At 52.9% G+C, this 16,520-nt stretch overlaps 1 protein-coding gene across 3 annotated transcripts in view; it reads left to right on the plus strand.

The window, feature by feature from the left end:
* The window catches only part of bltp3b (bridge-like lipid transfer protein family member 3B), a 35,571-nt gene that overhangs the window by 18,302 nt on the left and 749 nt on the right, over positions 1–16,520 (plus strand). The window contains exons 7-24 of one of the 3 annotated variants that reach the window (XM_084701390.1): positions 183–350; positions 1,174–1,354; positions 1,669–1,752; positions 2,038–2,193; positions 3,150–3,259; positions 3,348–3,489; positions 4,100–4,293; positions 4,443–5,180; positions 6,123–6,787; positions 7,124–7,207; positions 8,035–8,183; positions 9,236–9,393; positions 10,079–10,229; positions 11,874–11,918; positions 14,081–14,349; positions 14,497–14,605; positions 14,854–15,014; positions 15,101–15,229. In XM_084701390.1, the coding sequence (XP_084557516.1) occupies positions 183–350; positions 1,174–1,354; positions 1,669–1,752; positions 2,038–2,193; positions 3,150–3,259; positions 3,348–3,489; positions 4,100–4,293; positions 4,443–5,180; positions 6,123–6,787; positions 7,124–7,207; positions 8,035–8,183; positions 9,236–9,393; positions 10,079–10,229; positions 11,874–11,918; positions 14,081–14,349; positions 14,497–14,605; positions 14,854–15,014; positions 15,101–15,229 (3,693 nt within the window). The remainder of the gene's footprint in view (positions 1–182; positions 351–1,173; positions 1,355–1,668; positions 1,753–2,037; positions 2,194–3,149; positions 3,260–3,347; positions 3,490–4,099; positions 4,294–4,442; positions 5,181–6,122; positions 6,788–7,123; positions 7,208–8,034; positions 8,184–9,235; positions 9,394–10,078; positions 10,230–11,873; positions 11,919–14,080; positions 14,350–14,496; positions 14,606–14,853; positions 15,015–15,100; positions 15,230–16,520) is intronic. The other 2 variants (XM_084701388.1, XM_084701389.1) reach the window with 2 other exon arrangements.

Here is a 16,520-nt window from a genome sequence, read left to right on the forward strand (position 1 = left end):
GCCTATCATTTGTAACACTTTGTGTGTGTGTACGCGCAGTCTGTGTGCATTACCAGAAAGGTGACTTAACAAGGCGTGTGTGTGTGTGTGTGCGTGTGTGCCTCCTGTGTGTGTGTGTGTGTGCTCCTGTGTGTGTGTGTGCTCCTGTGTGTGTGTGTGTGTGTGTGTGTGTGTGGGAGCAGATGAAGGATTGCAACGTGGTGGCGTCCAAGCTGGTCCTGATCCTTGACGACCTGCTGTGGGTGCTGACGGACTCCCAGCTCAAAGCCATGGTGCAGTACGCCAAGTCCCTGAGCGAGGCCATGGAGCGCTCCGCCCAGCAGAGAAAGAGCATGGCCACCGAGGACCAGGTACACACACACACGAACACACATACGCACACACATACACACACACGTATACACACATACACACACACACACATATACACACACACACATCCACACATATACACACACGCACCTACAAACACACATCCACACACGCACGGCTCACGCCATGGTCCGGTTTGCTGACAGTCAGTCATGCTGGGAGTCTCGCCCTTCGTCCGTTTTCTCTCTCTTTTGTGTTGTTTATGGTGAGGTGTCTCTCTCTGTCTGTCTCTCTCTCTTTCTCTCTCTCTGTCTGTCTCTCTCTCTCTCCACTTCCCCTCCCCATCAAGTGACTCACTCTGTGGTTGGTCAGTTTGTCCTCACCCCCCCCCCCCCCCCCCCTTCAGTTTTTGACATGGGACCTGGTGCCACCTACTGGTCAGAGTAGCAGTTGCTCAGACCTCCGAGCAGGGCAGTGGGTACTCACTGACCCAGCTAGGAGTCCACTTCACACCACCCAGACCTGTCCTCATGACCAGGACCTTCTGGAATCATCTATCTAACAGCGTTCATATGTGGCACAGCAGCTAACTGTGTAACCGTTCACTGTGTGCGTTATGTAGCACACGCATGCGTCTTGTCAAATGTTATTTTAGGTCCATTGTGGGTTGATTCGTCCCCTAACACACGTAGGCGATGCAGATAGGGAGTTCCATATTGGTCTGCTGTTATGTTCGAGGGTCAATTAGGAACTTTGAACATCAAAAGTCCAAGTCATTTTTATGTGGGGGGAATTACTCGTGGCCTGTATTTACACAGTCTTACATGTGTGTTCACCTGTGTGTGTGTGTGTGTCCTCCAGGACTCTTCGGCGGCCCCGACGGCCCAGCAGGTGCGTACGCAGCAGGCGGCAGCGGCGGCCGACCAGGGCGCCAGCATGGCCCGGCTGTTCAGCGACAACGACGTGTGCGAGACCTCGCACCACCTCCAGATCACACACCTGGACCTGCACATCTGCGACGACATCCACGCCAAGGACAAAGGTGCACACGCCTACGCGCTGGCGGGCCGGGCTAGGGCTTTCCCGTTCCCCCGCCGGGCCGTCGCATGCACCACTGCACGCACACTGAAGACTTAATACATGTAGTCACGTAGCAGACGCTCTTATCCAGACTTACAGTAAGTACGGGGGCATTCCTCCCAAGGCAAGTAGGGTGAAGTGCCTTGCCTAACCGCTCAGCCACCTGACTCCTGAATACCATTGCCATACGTGCTATCAAAGACACATGGGCACATTTCTGGGTTGTCTTTTTGGAATGCCCTGTTTGTGTGTGTTCATGTTTCTTTCTCTGCGTAGTGGTCAACAAGAGGATAACAGGAGGAGCCATGCAGCTGTCCTTCAGTCTCATCACACTGGACTACTACCCCTCCCACAGAGCAGGTTAAACAACCTCCTCACAACCCTCACACAACCTCCACACGACAGCCACACAACCCTCACACAACTTCCACACGACGCAAACAACCTCCACACAACATCCTCAACCTCGACACAACGCTGCAACAACGCTAGTGCGAGCGCTGCGTAACAGACTACACGTTCATGGATATTGTATCTTGAGCTGTTGTTCTCTGAGAGAAGTCTAAGATGTTGGCCGCTGTGACCAAGACCTGCCCCCCCCCCGTCCCCCTCCTGCCCCCCCCCCCTGTCCCCTCCTGTCCCCAGGTGACAGCTGTGTCCACTGGATGCACTACAGCGAGGCCACCAAGGCCAGGGAGGGCTGGGCCCGCAGTCTCCTGGAGGAGTTCAGGTCCAATGTGGAGATGCTGAAGACAGCCATGAGAGACCAGCAGGGGCCCACACACACCTCCCCCCAGCACGGTAACACACACACACACACACACACCTACCCCCAGCACGGTCACACACACACCACACACACACACCCTCCCCCAGCACGGTCACACACACACCACACACACACACCTACCCCCAGCACGGTCACACACACACCACACACACACACCTCCCCCCAGCACGGTAATACACACACACACACACACACACACACCACACCTCCCCCAGCACGGTCACACACACACACCACACACACACACCACACCTCCCCCAGCACGGTCACGACACACACACACACCTCCCCCCAGCACGGTACCGCACACGCACACAAATGGGCCCATGGCATCACCCTATCACCCCACACCACAGTAGCTGGGTCAGACCGCCTCACAGCGGCCCCCAGAGTGAATGACGTCGTAACCCTGGGTTGTGTTGTCCCTCCTCCCCCCCCAGCGACGTCCGCTATGGACGGTGTGTATGGTCCTCCAGGAGAGGAGGAGGAGGAGGGAGGAGTGGAAGGAGGAGGAGGAGGAGAGGTAGAGTTTAGGGGGCTGGACGTCGCTCGGCCGGGGTGGGGCACGCACACTCAGAGGCAGACACGGGGGAGGGGACAGTGCTGCTGGTGCCTGGAGCCAGGTACCCACCCCTTGGTGGTGTGTGTGCGCACGCGCCGTGCGGTGGTGTACACACTTCTTTTGTTTTGGGCGGGGGGGGGGGGTGTTTTGGTGAGATGTGGTGGACATGTGTGGGGTTTCTGCTTCCGTTTCATCTTCCTCCCCTGTCCTCGTTTCCTTTTTCCCCCTCCCTCCCTCCCTCCCTCCCTCCCTCCCTCCCTCCCTCCCTCCCTCCCTCCCTCCCTCCCTCCCTCCCTCCCTCCCTCCCTCCCTCCCTCCCTCCCTCCCTCCCTCCCTCCCTCCCTCCCTCCCTCCTTCCCTCCCTCCCTCCCTCCCTGCCTCCCTGCCTCCCCTCCTCCCCCCCAGGTAAGATCAGCACCAGCTCCAGCTCTGCCTTCACGCCTCCTCAGCCCCCCAGGACCCAGCTCATGTCCAGCTCCATAGTCCTCAGGATAGCTGACTTCAGCATCTACCAGGTCACACTCACACACACTATTAAACGCAGTAGAAATTCAAGCATACGATTTGAGTAGTGCTAAATCAGTACTGTGTATGTGTGTGTAGGTTTCCACAGCAGACCAGAGGCGCTCCAGTCCCAGAACCATGGTCTCCTGTAATAAGAAGTCTCTGTACCTGCCTGCAGAGATGCCCGCCATCCACGTGGAGTTCACAGAGTACTACTTCCCCGACGGCAAAGACTACCCCAGTAAGACCCTACGCCACCCTGCCTTCCTCAGTTCATAAATGCGAAATGTATCAGGAACCTTCACCAGCCTACCTGGACCATCGCTTGTGTCCGTATGAACGATTTCATCAAGCCATTCGTGTAAATGTAAAACTCCCCCTTTTTTGGGGGCGCCTGTAAAGGGAACGTTCTTGATATTCGTTTAGCCATTGCTGCGCTGCGAGTCAACTCTTGAGCTGAGCGCAAAATGGACGTGAGATAGAATGTTCAAATGGAACATTATTATTGGAATTGGCTGAGTAGCCAACAGTGACATTGAAACGAATGAAGTGGGCTTCGCCGCATTTGGCCGATCAACTGAACATTACTACTAACATTACTAGTTTTTAAAATAAGAATAATACAAAAAAAATACTGATTTTATTTTGTGCGCGGTCTGAAAAATTTACCGCGCGGGTCCGTCAACGGGTCTGCGCGGCCGCGCACGCGTGCAGTTTAGAGGGAACATCGCTCCCCACCCTTCTCTTACAAGCCATAGAAAGTGTAACCCCCATGTGGGAGACGCCCCACCCACATTGACCATTTACTCCCACCCAGGATGTTATAAGACTCTGTACCCCCTCCTCCCCAGTCCCCTGCCCCAACCTGTACGTGCAGCTGAACGCCCTGCAGCTGGTGCTGGACCCGCGCAGCCTGGTGTGGCTCAACCTGTTTGGGCTGGACCTGAAGCAGAGCCTGGAGCAGTTCATGCAGCTGTACAAGCTGGACGACTCGCAGAAGAGCGAGGAGCACGTGGATATACGCGTGGACGGACTCATGCTCAAGGTAGGACGTCCGCGCGCGCGCACGACACTTTGATGCGTGTGCGTAAAGCGACCTTTTGACTTCCGTCGAGGTCGAAGCACAGTCCATGGGCCGTTCACTTCCCGCCGCCAACCCCGACCTCTCTCTCTCTCTCTCCCCCCACGCCCCAGCTGGTGGTCCCCGCCGAGCGCGACCCCTCGGCCCCCGCCGACCTCCCGCGCTCCGTGTCGGTCCAGACCTCGGAGATGGTGGCCAGCAACACCCGCCACCCGGCCAGCTGCTCTCGTTCCCAGCTGGAGGCCCTCCTGCAGGCCTTCCGCGAGGAGGCCTTCTTCTCCTCCGCCTCCTTCCCTCGCTCCTCCTCCTCCTCCGCCTCCCCCCCTCCCCTCCTCCACCCCGTGTTCCAGCGGCACGCCCACGAGCAGGACACCCTGCTCCACGACGTCTTCCGGGGCCTGGTGACCCCCGGCCTGGCCGCCGACGCCCTCAAGACCCCCGCCGCCGCCGACTTGTGGGCCCTGCACTTCTCCCAGTTCTGGGTGGACTACGAGGGCTCGCGCGGCGGCGCCAAGGGGCGGCCCCAGCCCTTCGTCGACGCCTTCCCGCTCACGCTGTGGGCGTGCCAGCCGGCGCGACACGCCCAGCACCGCGAGAGGCTGCGGGCGGCCGCGGTGGGCCTGCCCCGGAGCGAGTCGGGGGAGCAGGGCCGCCTGGAGAGGAAGAGGAGGCTGAGGGAGTTCTACAGGACGGAGGGACGGGCGTCGCCGGGGGCCGCCGCCCCCCCCTCGGCCCCCAGCAACGGCCTCCGCAAGCCCCTCTCCCTGGACAGCCTCACGCCGGCTGGTGCGGCCGGCGAGGATGCCGACGTGCACGTGCTCGTGCACGTGCAGAAGCATTTGAGCGCGCAGGTGAGCTGCGGGGGGGAACGCGCATACACACGCGACACGCGACCTCTAGGATTTAGCAGTGGGGGAAAGGCTGTCCGAACCCCCTTCCACTCATCAAGTACGTTCTAAATGGCATAAATGCTGCCAATTAATAATTGACGTAACAACTTATTGTAAATGGTCAGTAGCCTAGCCTATCGATTAAGGTACTCGAAAGCATGTACACTGTCTGCTTCATTTGATCTTGATAGGCTAAGCATTCTGTAGCTAATAAAAACAATATACCCACTATTTAATAATTTAAACTACTTCAACATAATAATGCACCTAAAATACAAACGTGAGCAAGGGCAGCAATCCCTATCGAATCAACAGATGTGCAATTTAGCTAGCAGGGGAACAATACATACAACGAGAATCACCAGTTAACTTAATACAAATTTGCAACAACTATAGACTTATACAACAGGCTTAAATGAACTGACAACATAAGTTATACGACTTATAGAGCAAATAATTGTTATGGTGCAACCTTTTTTAATTTCTTGACCAAACACTCACTAATTGCTAATGTAGCGGGACAAGTCATCCCTCACTTCTCAGCGTGAGAAATACAAGGTGTTGTGTGTGAACTGGTTGAACGGCGTGTCTCACGGCGAATGGCATTGGCATTTATGTTAACGTCGTTTTATAGATGTGTGTCTGTGTTTCAACAGTATCTGGGGATAACAGGTTATTATTATCAAGCCGTCATCATTGCAAGTGATGTGAGGAAAATGTTGAACCATTCGATGAAACACTTTTTTGTACGTATTTTGTACATTCACGTTATACATATATTTTGCTTGCGCGCGTCTGTGTGTGTGCGTGTATCTGTGTGTGTATCTGTGTGTGTGCGTGTATCTGTGTGTGTGCGTGTATCTGTGTGTGTGCGTGTATCTGTGTGTGTGTGTGTCCGTGCAGGTGAGCCACCGTCAGTACGTCTTCCTGATGCGTCTGCAGCGCGGCATCAAGGCTCTCCAGCACACCCTGCAGCAGGACCTGGAGGAGATGGGCTCCCGCCGGCCCCGGCCCACCCAGCCGGCCGGCCCCTCCCCCGCCGCCCCCCGGCCCTTCTCCGCGTGCCTGGCCGTCCTGCTGAGGAGCGCCGAGGTGGCCCTTCTCCTCAACCCGGCTCCCCAGCCCGGGCCCCCGGGGTCCCCCCTGGGCTCGGAGGTGTCCCCCTCGGAGAGCCGGGGGACCCTGGAGGCCGGGGCGGAGGCCGGGGACCCGACGGAGGCCGGGGCCGGGGCGTGCACGGTGGACCAGCTCCTCTGCGGAGGAGGCGAGGCCGTGGGGAGCCCCGCCCCGCTCCTCCCCACCTCCTCGTCCTCCGCTCTTCTGTTCGACCCCGCCGGCCGCAAGGCCTCTCTGGACGAGAGGGCTGGGGTCGCGGGGAGGCCCAGTGCGGAGGAGACGGGCGAGGGCTCCGCGGAGGCCCGGACCGGGGGGGAGGAGCAGGGGGTGGACGCCAAGGCCCAGCAGGGTGAGCCCTCCGGGGGGAGGACCGGTGTGGGAGACCCCCTCTCCGACTGGAGCGACGGCAGGGAGAAGAATTCTGGAGCCAAGATGCCTCAGTCCATGTCGAGGTAGACACACTATTGGCATTACTGACCACTGTCGAGAAGAAGAAACACCCATAGCCACACGAGATAACATACGCTGTATATACACGTGTGTGTGTGTGTGTGTGTCTGCATATCAATGTCTAGACTTGCATACGTTTTGAGCTTCTCTATGCTATGGTGTTACATATGCAAGGTCTTTTGGTGTGACCCTTTTGTATCTGTGTGTGTGTGTGTGTGTGTGTGTGTGTGTGTGTGTGTCGACTCTCCTCTCCCTTTCATACACACTGCCTTTTGGAGCGCTTTGACCCATACTGAGTGTGTGTTCGGTGTGTGTGCGTGTGTTCTTTCTCCACCAAGGAAAGGCAGCTTGTCAGCGTTCTCTGACAAGCTCAGCTTCTCAAACCCCAGCAGGTCTTCCTCTCTCTATTCCATATCCAACATGTAAGACTGGCCCTCCCAGCAGCCCCTGGCTGTGTACATGTGTAGATGTGTAGGCCTGCTACAGTCTTTGGAGAAGGGAAAAAAAGAAGCTACTCAGCTCTGTTTGTAACCAGAGAGAACCTGGCCACCGGGTCATTTGGAAGCTTGAGACATGTTCAGGAGATACAAATCCCCCAAATAAAGAAAAGGGTTTTAAATTTTGTTCCTCTGTTGTTACAAATGGATTGATTCCAAATGGCTTCTTTTTTTTTTGAGGTGGGTGTGTTTGCTCGTCCGTGTCCACTTTGTGTGTGTGTGTGTGTGCGCGTGTTGGGGGTTTGAGAATGTTCCGGTGGGTTGTGTACATGTCTGTATGTGCTAGTGTGTTATGCATGTGTTCGTGCATGTGTGCATGACCCGTGTGTGTGTGTGTGTGTGTGTTTCGCTGTTGTTCTATTTGAGTGTGAGCGTGTCTTCCTGTCGTTGGTGGTGTCCGTTTAGTTGGTTTTGGAGAGACTGGTCAGAAAAGCAACTGGAGTTCAGTTGCTATAAGTGTGTGGGGGGGGGGGCTGCGTGTGTGTGTGTGTTTCAAACAGGAAGGAGAGAGCTCATCCCGTCTGTCCATCAGATGGTTTAGAAGGGGCACACACTAACACACACACACACAAGTGCCCACACAAACACACACACACACACACACATCACCGCACGCATAAATACCCTCACGCACACTGCACGCACACACACAACCAACCACACCTCTCGCGTGCACGACCACTCGTACACAACCACCCCCACACACATCCCTCTAAGCGCGCGCGCGCGCGTGTGTGTGTGTTGCATTTCAGCGGTCGTCTGATGAGAGACCGGTCCCAGTCCAGCTTCTCCGTCTCCTACAAGAACATGAAGAAGAGCCCCTCTCTGCAGTCCCTGGACAACATCTCCATAGACAGCTACATGATGGAGGACTGTGACACCTACAGCCTGCTGGAGCGAGGTGGAGCACACACAGACACACACATGCACACAGGCACACACACACACACACACAGACACACACAGACACACACACACACGAAGACACACACACACACGAAGACACACACGCGCACCCTAACCAGGCAGGCAGGCTCACAGGCAGGATACTGAGTTTACATTTACATTTAGTCGTTTAGCAGACGCTCTTATCCAGAGCGACTTACAGTAAGTGCAGACATTCCCCCCGAGGCAAGTAGGGTGAAGTGCCTTGTCCAAGGACACAACGTCATTTGGCTCAGCCGGGGAATCGAACCAGCAACCTTCTGATTATTAGCCCGATGCCTTAACCGCTCAGCCACATTTACATGTATTCATTTAGCAGACGCTTTTATCCAAAGCGACTTCCAAGAGAGAGCTTTACAAAGTGCATAGGTCACTGATCATAACGACAAGATAGCCCCAAAAACATTGCGAGTCGCCAAAACATGAAGCACATATTGTGAACAACCAAAATAAGTGCGAAAGGGAAGAACCATAGGAGCATGTAGTTGGAGGACTCTGATTTGTGTGGCTTGAAAAAACTTGTTTTCGAAACATCCGCGCCGGCTGGTTTACAGACTCTGAACATTGGGGCGTCACTTTTGAGTCTGTAACACAAAAAGACGTCCACAGCCATTATTGAAATATTCGGCCACGGGGTATGTTTAGTCCAACGTGTTCGGACTTGGAAAGTGCGCCGAAACCTTCCGATCGGTCCACAAATATGCAGGAGTGAGGACAGGGTACAGTATGAACGCAGCATGTAGCAGGACTGCAACATCAGGTTCTGACAGCAGGGGGCAGCAGTGTACCAATGTCAAACGAACACCAGAAAAGGAAAAATCATTTGTTTGAAAACACCTTTGTGTCAGCTTAAATACCTGTTATTACCACTCCTTTTGAAGTTGTATCTATGTGTGTGTGTGGTGTGCGTGTGGTGTGCATACATGTGTGTTTCTGTGTCTGTGTGTATGCGTGTGTTTGTTTGGTGGGCATGTATGTATGTATGTATGTGTGTGTGTGTGCGTCCAGATGACGTCTCCATCTCGGGCTACAAGGATGCAGTGCCCCAGCAGAGTGCCACAGCAGAGAGTGCCAGCGAGGCTATTGGTCCAGAGCAGGACGGGGGCGTGTCCCCGGACACCGTCAGCGCCACCTCCCAGAGCATAGACGAGCCCACCAAGGACCTGGTAACACACACACACACACACACACGGTCCTGATCTGGTCATACACACACGGTCAAGTTTTCACGTTCCATTTTGGAGAAACTTCTCTGTGTGTAAATATGATGAGGAGGATGATGATGGCGGTAGTGATGACGATTAATTGGTGTTGATGATGGTGCATGTGAATGACGAGGATGGTGATGATGATGGTGCATGTGAATGATGAGGATGGTGATGATGATGGTGCATGTGAATGATGAGGATGGTGATGATGATGGTGCATGTGAATGATGAGGATGGTGATGATGATGGTGCATGTGAATGATGAGGATGGTGATGATGATGGTGCATGTGAATGACGAGGATAGTGAGGATGATGGTGCATGTGAATGATGAGGATGGTGATGATGATGGTGCATGTGAATGATGAGGATGGTGATGATGATGGTGCATGTGAATGATGAGGATGGTGATGATGATGGTGCATGTGAATGATGAGGATGGTGATGATGATGGTGCATGTGAATGATGAGGATGGTGATGATGATGGTGCATGTGAATGATAAGGATGGTGTTGATGATGGTGTAAGTGAATGACGAGGATGGTGAGGATGATGGTGCATGTGAATGATGAGGATGGTGTTGATGATGGTGTGTATAATGCCAGTGATGATGGGGGGGACTGTGTGTGTGTGTGTGTGCGCAGGTGTCGGTGCTGGTGCTGCGGGTCCAGGGTGTGTGTGTGGGGGTGGAGGTGGTGGGGGAGAGCACCGCCGTGACCCTGGAGGCCGGAAGGGTCCGCCCCACCCAGCTGGGCAACATCAGCCTCAGACAGTACCTCAGCAACCGCAGCCTTGGTAAGGAGTCACACGCACACACACACATACATACAGACATACATACACACACTCATACACATGCATACACACATACTTAAAGGGGTCATTGACCCCCATTGGTTTGGCTGAAAATGGCCCGGGTGCTGTTCTATGCCCTCATATGCATCCTGTGAAACAGCCCTCGAATGAGACGCTAGGTTTTCTCCTTTTATGGTATGCTCATGAATATATAGATGAGCTGCGCGCTGATTGGTTGGTTTACAACGAGTGAAGCTGGGGAGCAAAGACGCACAGCAGGCCAACAGCAGCACTCACTGAAACAACAAAGGTGGAGATTTGAAATAAAAATGTACAAATAAATCTATTATGTCTACACAACGCTGTTTTCAACAGATTGACTAGATATCATTTGAAATGATAACGTTAGTTGTTTCCACTTCTGTTGTCGAAGCAAATGGGATCAACTTAGGTGGGTAACGTTAGCACTACAGCTTAGCAAACAAACTCGTGATTCTACTCAGCTCCAGTTAGCTCTAGCTATCTTGCTGAAAAATAGATCTGGACAAACATGCATTGTGAATTGTAGATTTACATGACAACACTGGTTATTTATTTGAATGAAACACAGTCAGGAACATGAAATAACATAAGCCCCATTGCCAATAGACGAAATCATCACACATTCTACCGATGCTAGATACAGGCAGGATACGTTTTCAAAACTGTCCTCTGTGAAATGGTTCGAGCAAATGTGTAATTGAGAGTCGAACTGCACAGGGATACTCTCATAGACAAACTTCTCAGCCCATTGAGTGTTTGGTTCCTTAGGAAGACTCTGAAAAGTGTCAGCATTCCCTGTACAGCCTGGAACGCTGCATTTACGATGGTCCATTTTCCATATCCTTTAAAAACTTCCAAACTTTCTCCTTTGTAATTCCCGTGGAAGTACACAGAGCAGCGCGCAGCTAAACTAGTGTCTGAGATCCTGGGCCAGAACACCAGACGGCTGGTCTGTATGTAAATGTTGGGGCGTGACAAAGGTGATGCTACATTTGTGACGTCACAAATTCAGCTTTTTCGAAACCGATCGTTTTGCAGTTTCAAGTTTAAGGGGTCAGGTGGTTGAGCGGTTAAGGAAGTGGGCTAGTAATTTGAAGGTTGCCAGTTCGATTCCCGGCCAAAAGACGTTGTGTCCTTGGGCAAAAGCACTTCTCCCTACTTGCCTCGGGGGGAATGTCCCTGTACTTGCTGTAAGTCGCTCTGGATAAGAGCATCTGCTAAATGACTACATGTAAATGTAAGTTGCGAGATTTCGATAGTAAAAAGGTGTCAATGGACTTTGAGGTTCACTGTATGACCATTTCACCCACCAAACTGTCGTTATTCAACTATGGTACTACAGGGTAAAATCGGTTTTGCAATGACCCCTTTAAACATACCCGCACAGACACACACACACATGTATACTATACTTACACACATACTCACACACACACACACACACACACATCCTTCATGCAAAAGGCAAACAAATGTATTGAACGTTTTTTCTCCGTATTATGTGTGTAGACACACAGACACACACACACACACACACACACACACTTTCCCCTTTTTCCATTAAATCCTTACCTCAGTTGACCCCTCCCCAATCCCCCACAGGTATGGTGTGTTCACTACCAACACACACGGTTTTGAGCAGCCCAGGTAAATGTGTGTGTGTGTGTGTGTGTGTCTGTAGTGGTGGACCTCAGTGTTCCCGTTCAGTATTCCATTAGTGTATATCACCCACCTCCCCCCAAGACCTCTGACAGGAGGAACGCTGGTGGAATCACTGCTCGCATGCCCAAATTGGGGTGTGCATAATCGTGCACGTGTGTATGTACGTATATGTGTGTGTGTGTGTACAACCATGCTATTGACACGTTCACTGTGTTCTCCTATAGCTGCGAGTCCCAGCTTGTGGCCTTGTGACTAACACGTCTGATGTCATGTTAACAGGCCTTGTTTTCAAGGCGTTCCACAGCATGCACAGAGCAGGCAGCTTACCTGACGTGTGTTTCTAAAGACCCCGTCAACGTGTGTCTGTGCATGGCCCTCTTGTGTGTGTGTGTGTGTGTGTGTCGCTGTGTGTGCCTTCCAAACATGGCACGTTCTGGTATTTCCTGGGCATGAATTCGGACCGTGATTCCCAAATGTGTACCTCGAGCCATGCAGCACGGCGAAAAGCTGGAATTGGCATTAAAGGAGTGTTTCCTTCCAACAGCAACTCAATTTGAACTTAGCATGCGTGCGCATGTGCCTACACACCTACACGTAGATATGGAGTCAAAAAGGGCCCCCTTTCCTCTTTGTGTGTGCTACACACACCCTTCTATAGGACCCAGCCCCCCCAGCCCCCCCCCCCCCCCTGCCTCTGTACCTCACTGTATTTATCCCCTATGTCCCCCCCAACCTCCCCATTTTCCCCTCTCTTCCTATCTTCACTGTCACCCCTCTCTTCCCTCTCTCTCTCTCCCTACTTCTCTCTCCCCTCTCTACCGCTCTTTGCCTTTACCGCTCTCTCTTCTCTACCTCTTCTCTCTGCCTCCTTTCTCTCTCTATGTCTCTCCTCCGTCTTTACCTCTCTCCTGTCTCTCTACCTCTCTTCTCTCTTGCTCTCTACCTCTCTCTACCTCTCTTCTCTCTCTACCTCTCTTCTCTCTTCCTCTCTCTTTATCTCTTCTCTCTACCTCTCTTTACCTCTCTCTCCTTACCTCTCTTCTCTCTTTCTCTCTCTTTATCTCTTCTCTCTACCTCTCTCTACCTCTCTTCTCTCTCTACCTCTCTTCTCTCTCTACCTCTCTTCTCTCTTCCTCTCTCTTTATCTCTTCTCTCTACCTCTCTCTACTTCTCTTCTCTCTCTACCTCTCTTCTCTCTTCCTCTCTCTTTATCTCTTCTCTCTACCTCTCTTCTCTCTTCCTCTCTCTTTATCTCTTCTCTCTACCTCTCTTCTCTCTCTACCTCTCTTCTCTCCATCCGCCCACTGCAGCAGGTTTGGCCGTCTCAGTCGGCTGGTTTGGTCAATGAGAGAGAACACCAGCTTACCCCGGCATTTCTCTCTCTCTCACACACACAGATACAAACACACACACAGGAGTAATCCTCTACTCTCTCTTTTTCCACTCCTTTTCCTTACTCCCTCTTTCTTTCTCTTTTCCATACCCAGTCTTTCTCTCTCTCTCTCTCTCTCTCTCTCGCTCGCTCGCTCGCTCGCTCTCTCTCTCTCTCTCTCTCTCTCTTCCTTCTCCATCTCTTTTCCATTCCTCCCTATTACTCTTCTCCCCAACTCCTGCACGGGGTTGAGCTTCATTTTATCTGATAGTGTGTGTGGGTGTGTGTGTCTGTGCACAAGCGCTTGTAAAGTGCAGTGGTGGCTTGCCGGCCTTGAAATCGCTTTATGGGATTAATTCCAGGCTGAGCCCCTCCCAAAATTCACAACATTCACAAACACATTTTTTTATTTTATTTTTTGGCCGGGCAGATAGCATTACACTTTTCCATTTCCTTACCTGACAGGGAGATGCATTTGATATCGGCAAAAAAGATCATGAAAAGCAATGCTTACACTACATTCATTGTATGTGTGCGGTATGGATTTGTTGATAAATGGTTGGTAAAACTCATAATTACTGTAATCCATCCTCCATTGGTGGTGGTCATAATTCTGTCTCAGCCTCTCGGTCTTCCGGGATATGATGCATCGGATCATGAAGTAAGGGAAATCTTTTCGGTTCTCTCTTTGAAACCTTGTTAATCCCCCACCTTTCCCTTTCTCTCTATCCACCGGCTATGCTCTCCGTCCCCCCCCCCCGTCCCCCTCTCCCAGGCGGAGGTCTGGACACTGAGCCGGGCTCGGCGGCGGGCGCCTCCCCCCCCCACCCCGAGGTGCGTGCCCGGCTGGAGACGGGCCCGCGGGCCGCCGCCCACTCCCCGCTGGCCGAGCGCAACGGCTTCCTGCAGCTGCGTCTCCACGGCTACCGGGCCAGCTTCCTCATGTCCACGCTGCGGAACCTGGCCCACTTCCTGGAGGACGACTCCGCTCCGCAGGTGCTGCCCATGGAGATCAGCGTCAGGGACACGCACGTCGACATCAAGGTGCGTGTTGCGGGCGCTTGGGGGAACCGCCGCCCGAATCGCTTTGCGTTCCTCCTCGGGGCGGGGGGGGGGGGGGGGATGACTAGCCGTCCTAGATATGAGCCAGCCAATCCCACGCGCACACTCACCTTGGGATCTCGCCGATAGGACGATGGTCCCCGTGACAACGCCTCCGACCCGGGGCCCAGCCCCATCACCCTCCACGTGGACAGTCTGGTCATACACAGACGAGATGACGGAGCCTTCTCTATAGGAGGTACCGAACACACACTCTTACTGTAGGCTCCCCCACACACACACACACCACACACACACCACACACACTTCACATATGTATGTAAACCTAAACAGACCCACATGGATGGTCACTTTGAGTACGTTCACTCAACTTGACACACACGTATGTGTGGTGTATGACCCATACAACATGCACTTAGAGTATTTAACCTCTCTCTCTCTCTCTCTCTCTCTCTCTGTCTCTCTCTCTCTCTCTCTCATACATAGTGGACAATGCCTCAGAGGGCAGGCCCAAGAACAAGGACTTGTTGATTGACAGTCCTCTGAGCCAGTTACCCGAGGCCCTGCGTGCGGTCAGCAATGTTCCAAAGGCTACGCAGACCTCCCCTGGCCCACCCACCAGCCCCCGTCCTTCAAACAGAGAACAGGTACATGTCCCCCAGTATGCACACACACACACACATGCACTTTAAGGGGATTTCTCTCTCCTAACCCTCTTTTGTGCTCCTCGCAGCTGCTGATCGAGGAGAACGAGTGCTTGAAAGTGGAGCTCTCTCGAGCCAAGATGGCATTGGCAGAAGCCCAAATGGAGAAAGACTCGCTGCTGCACCGAATGAAGAGCCTGAAAGTGAACACCAGCTAGGTTAGAGGCTAGGCTAGCTGGAGGCCCCCAGCCCACCGGTAGGTCTGAGCTGCCGCGAGGTTGCGGCGGCCACGCAGGGAGGCCCGCTCGCTTCCAGCTGCCTGGAGGAAGGCCGGTGTTGACGGGATGAAGACACGAGGGGGGTGGGTTTGGTCTCAGTCTTATGAAGGTGCTTTTTTTCTGCTACGCCCCCCCCTCCTTCCCACCTTGTAGAGCGTAGCACTACCGTGCGTGTGACGACGACAAAAAATATAGCGATATAAACATCAAATAAATACTTGAAGACGACTGTGGCGCGGTCCTCCCTTCTTGGGCCGGTGGTCGCCGTTATTTGAGTTCTGAAGTGTTTAGCTGTTGCGACGCCCCAAGCTGCGGCTGCCTATCACGATTCCCAGAGAGCAGAGAGGTTTCGCGTCCGAAAGGAGGGGGTGTGGAGAGGGGCGTGGAGGAGCGGCAGGGTTCGAAATCCCCCCAAATAACAGTGCTTTGGTAGATGTCAGCCCCCCCCCCCCCCCCCTTCACACACACCTTATTAGGGGCATGCTGTACCATTCACATTCATGATCTCTATAGTAACATGCAAAACCGCGGGGGGGCGGTGGGCGGTGTATCTGATCGACTTGATTCAACTGTATGCTCGAGGCGTGGAGACACGCTGAATGTCATATCTTCAGAGGAATGTCTTACAAAGAGAGGCCAATTTTGCACTGCACATGAACTGAAGCGCTTTGTTATAAGCGCGTTTTCGAGTGGGGAGGTCGTGGCGAGTTTTTCATCAATTGTCCTGTTTGAGTGCGTCTGGTCGTGTACACCCAAACAAATGTGAAACGCATACACCCGATGATTTTTTACAACAGGATTCTCCCGAGGTTACGCAGTATTTTCACGTGTGTGCGTGTGTTTGGTCCAAGTGTTTGGTTCGTTTCCTTTCTTGCGCAACCTGAACAAGCGTTTCATGAAATAGAATAAGTTCATCTTTTCATATCCCTCAATCATTCCTGATGAACACAAAAATGTCTCATTGCACTGGCTTTCCCCCTATTTTTCTACATGTAAATAGCTACCTACATGTGCACTTTTGAATCTAACCCGCTGTAAATATGACTCACATCTTCCACACATGAAAGTACCTCTCAAACCGGTCATAGAACACATGCCGGTCAACTCTTAAACAACCAATGAGGGGAGAGAACACTAACTTGGCGTACAAGCCAATATGAAAAAAAAAAAAAAGAATAGCTTCTATGCTGTCTGCTATGTCCACTCGTCTCTGACCACTGCAGGATAAAAA

The sequence above is a fragment of the Hypomesus nipponensis genome, chromosome 7 (assembly GCF_054491055.1).
Source record: "Hypomesus nipponensis isolate SF chromosome 7, ASM5449105v1, whole genome shotgun sequence".
Lineage (NCBI taxonomy): Eukaryota > Metazoa > Chordata > Actinopteri > Osmeriformes > Osmeridae > Hypomesus > Hypomesus nipponensis.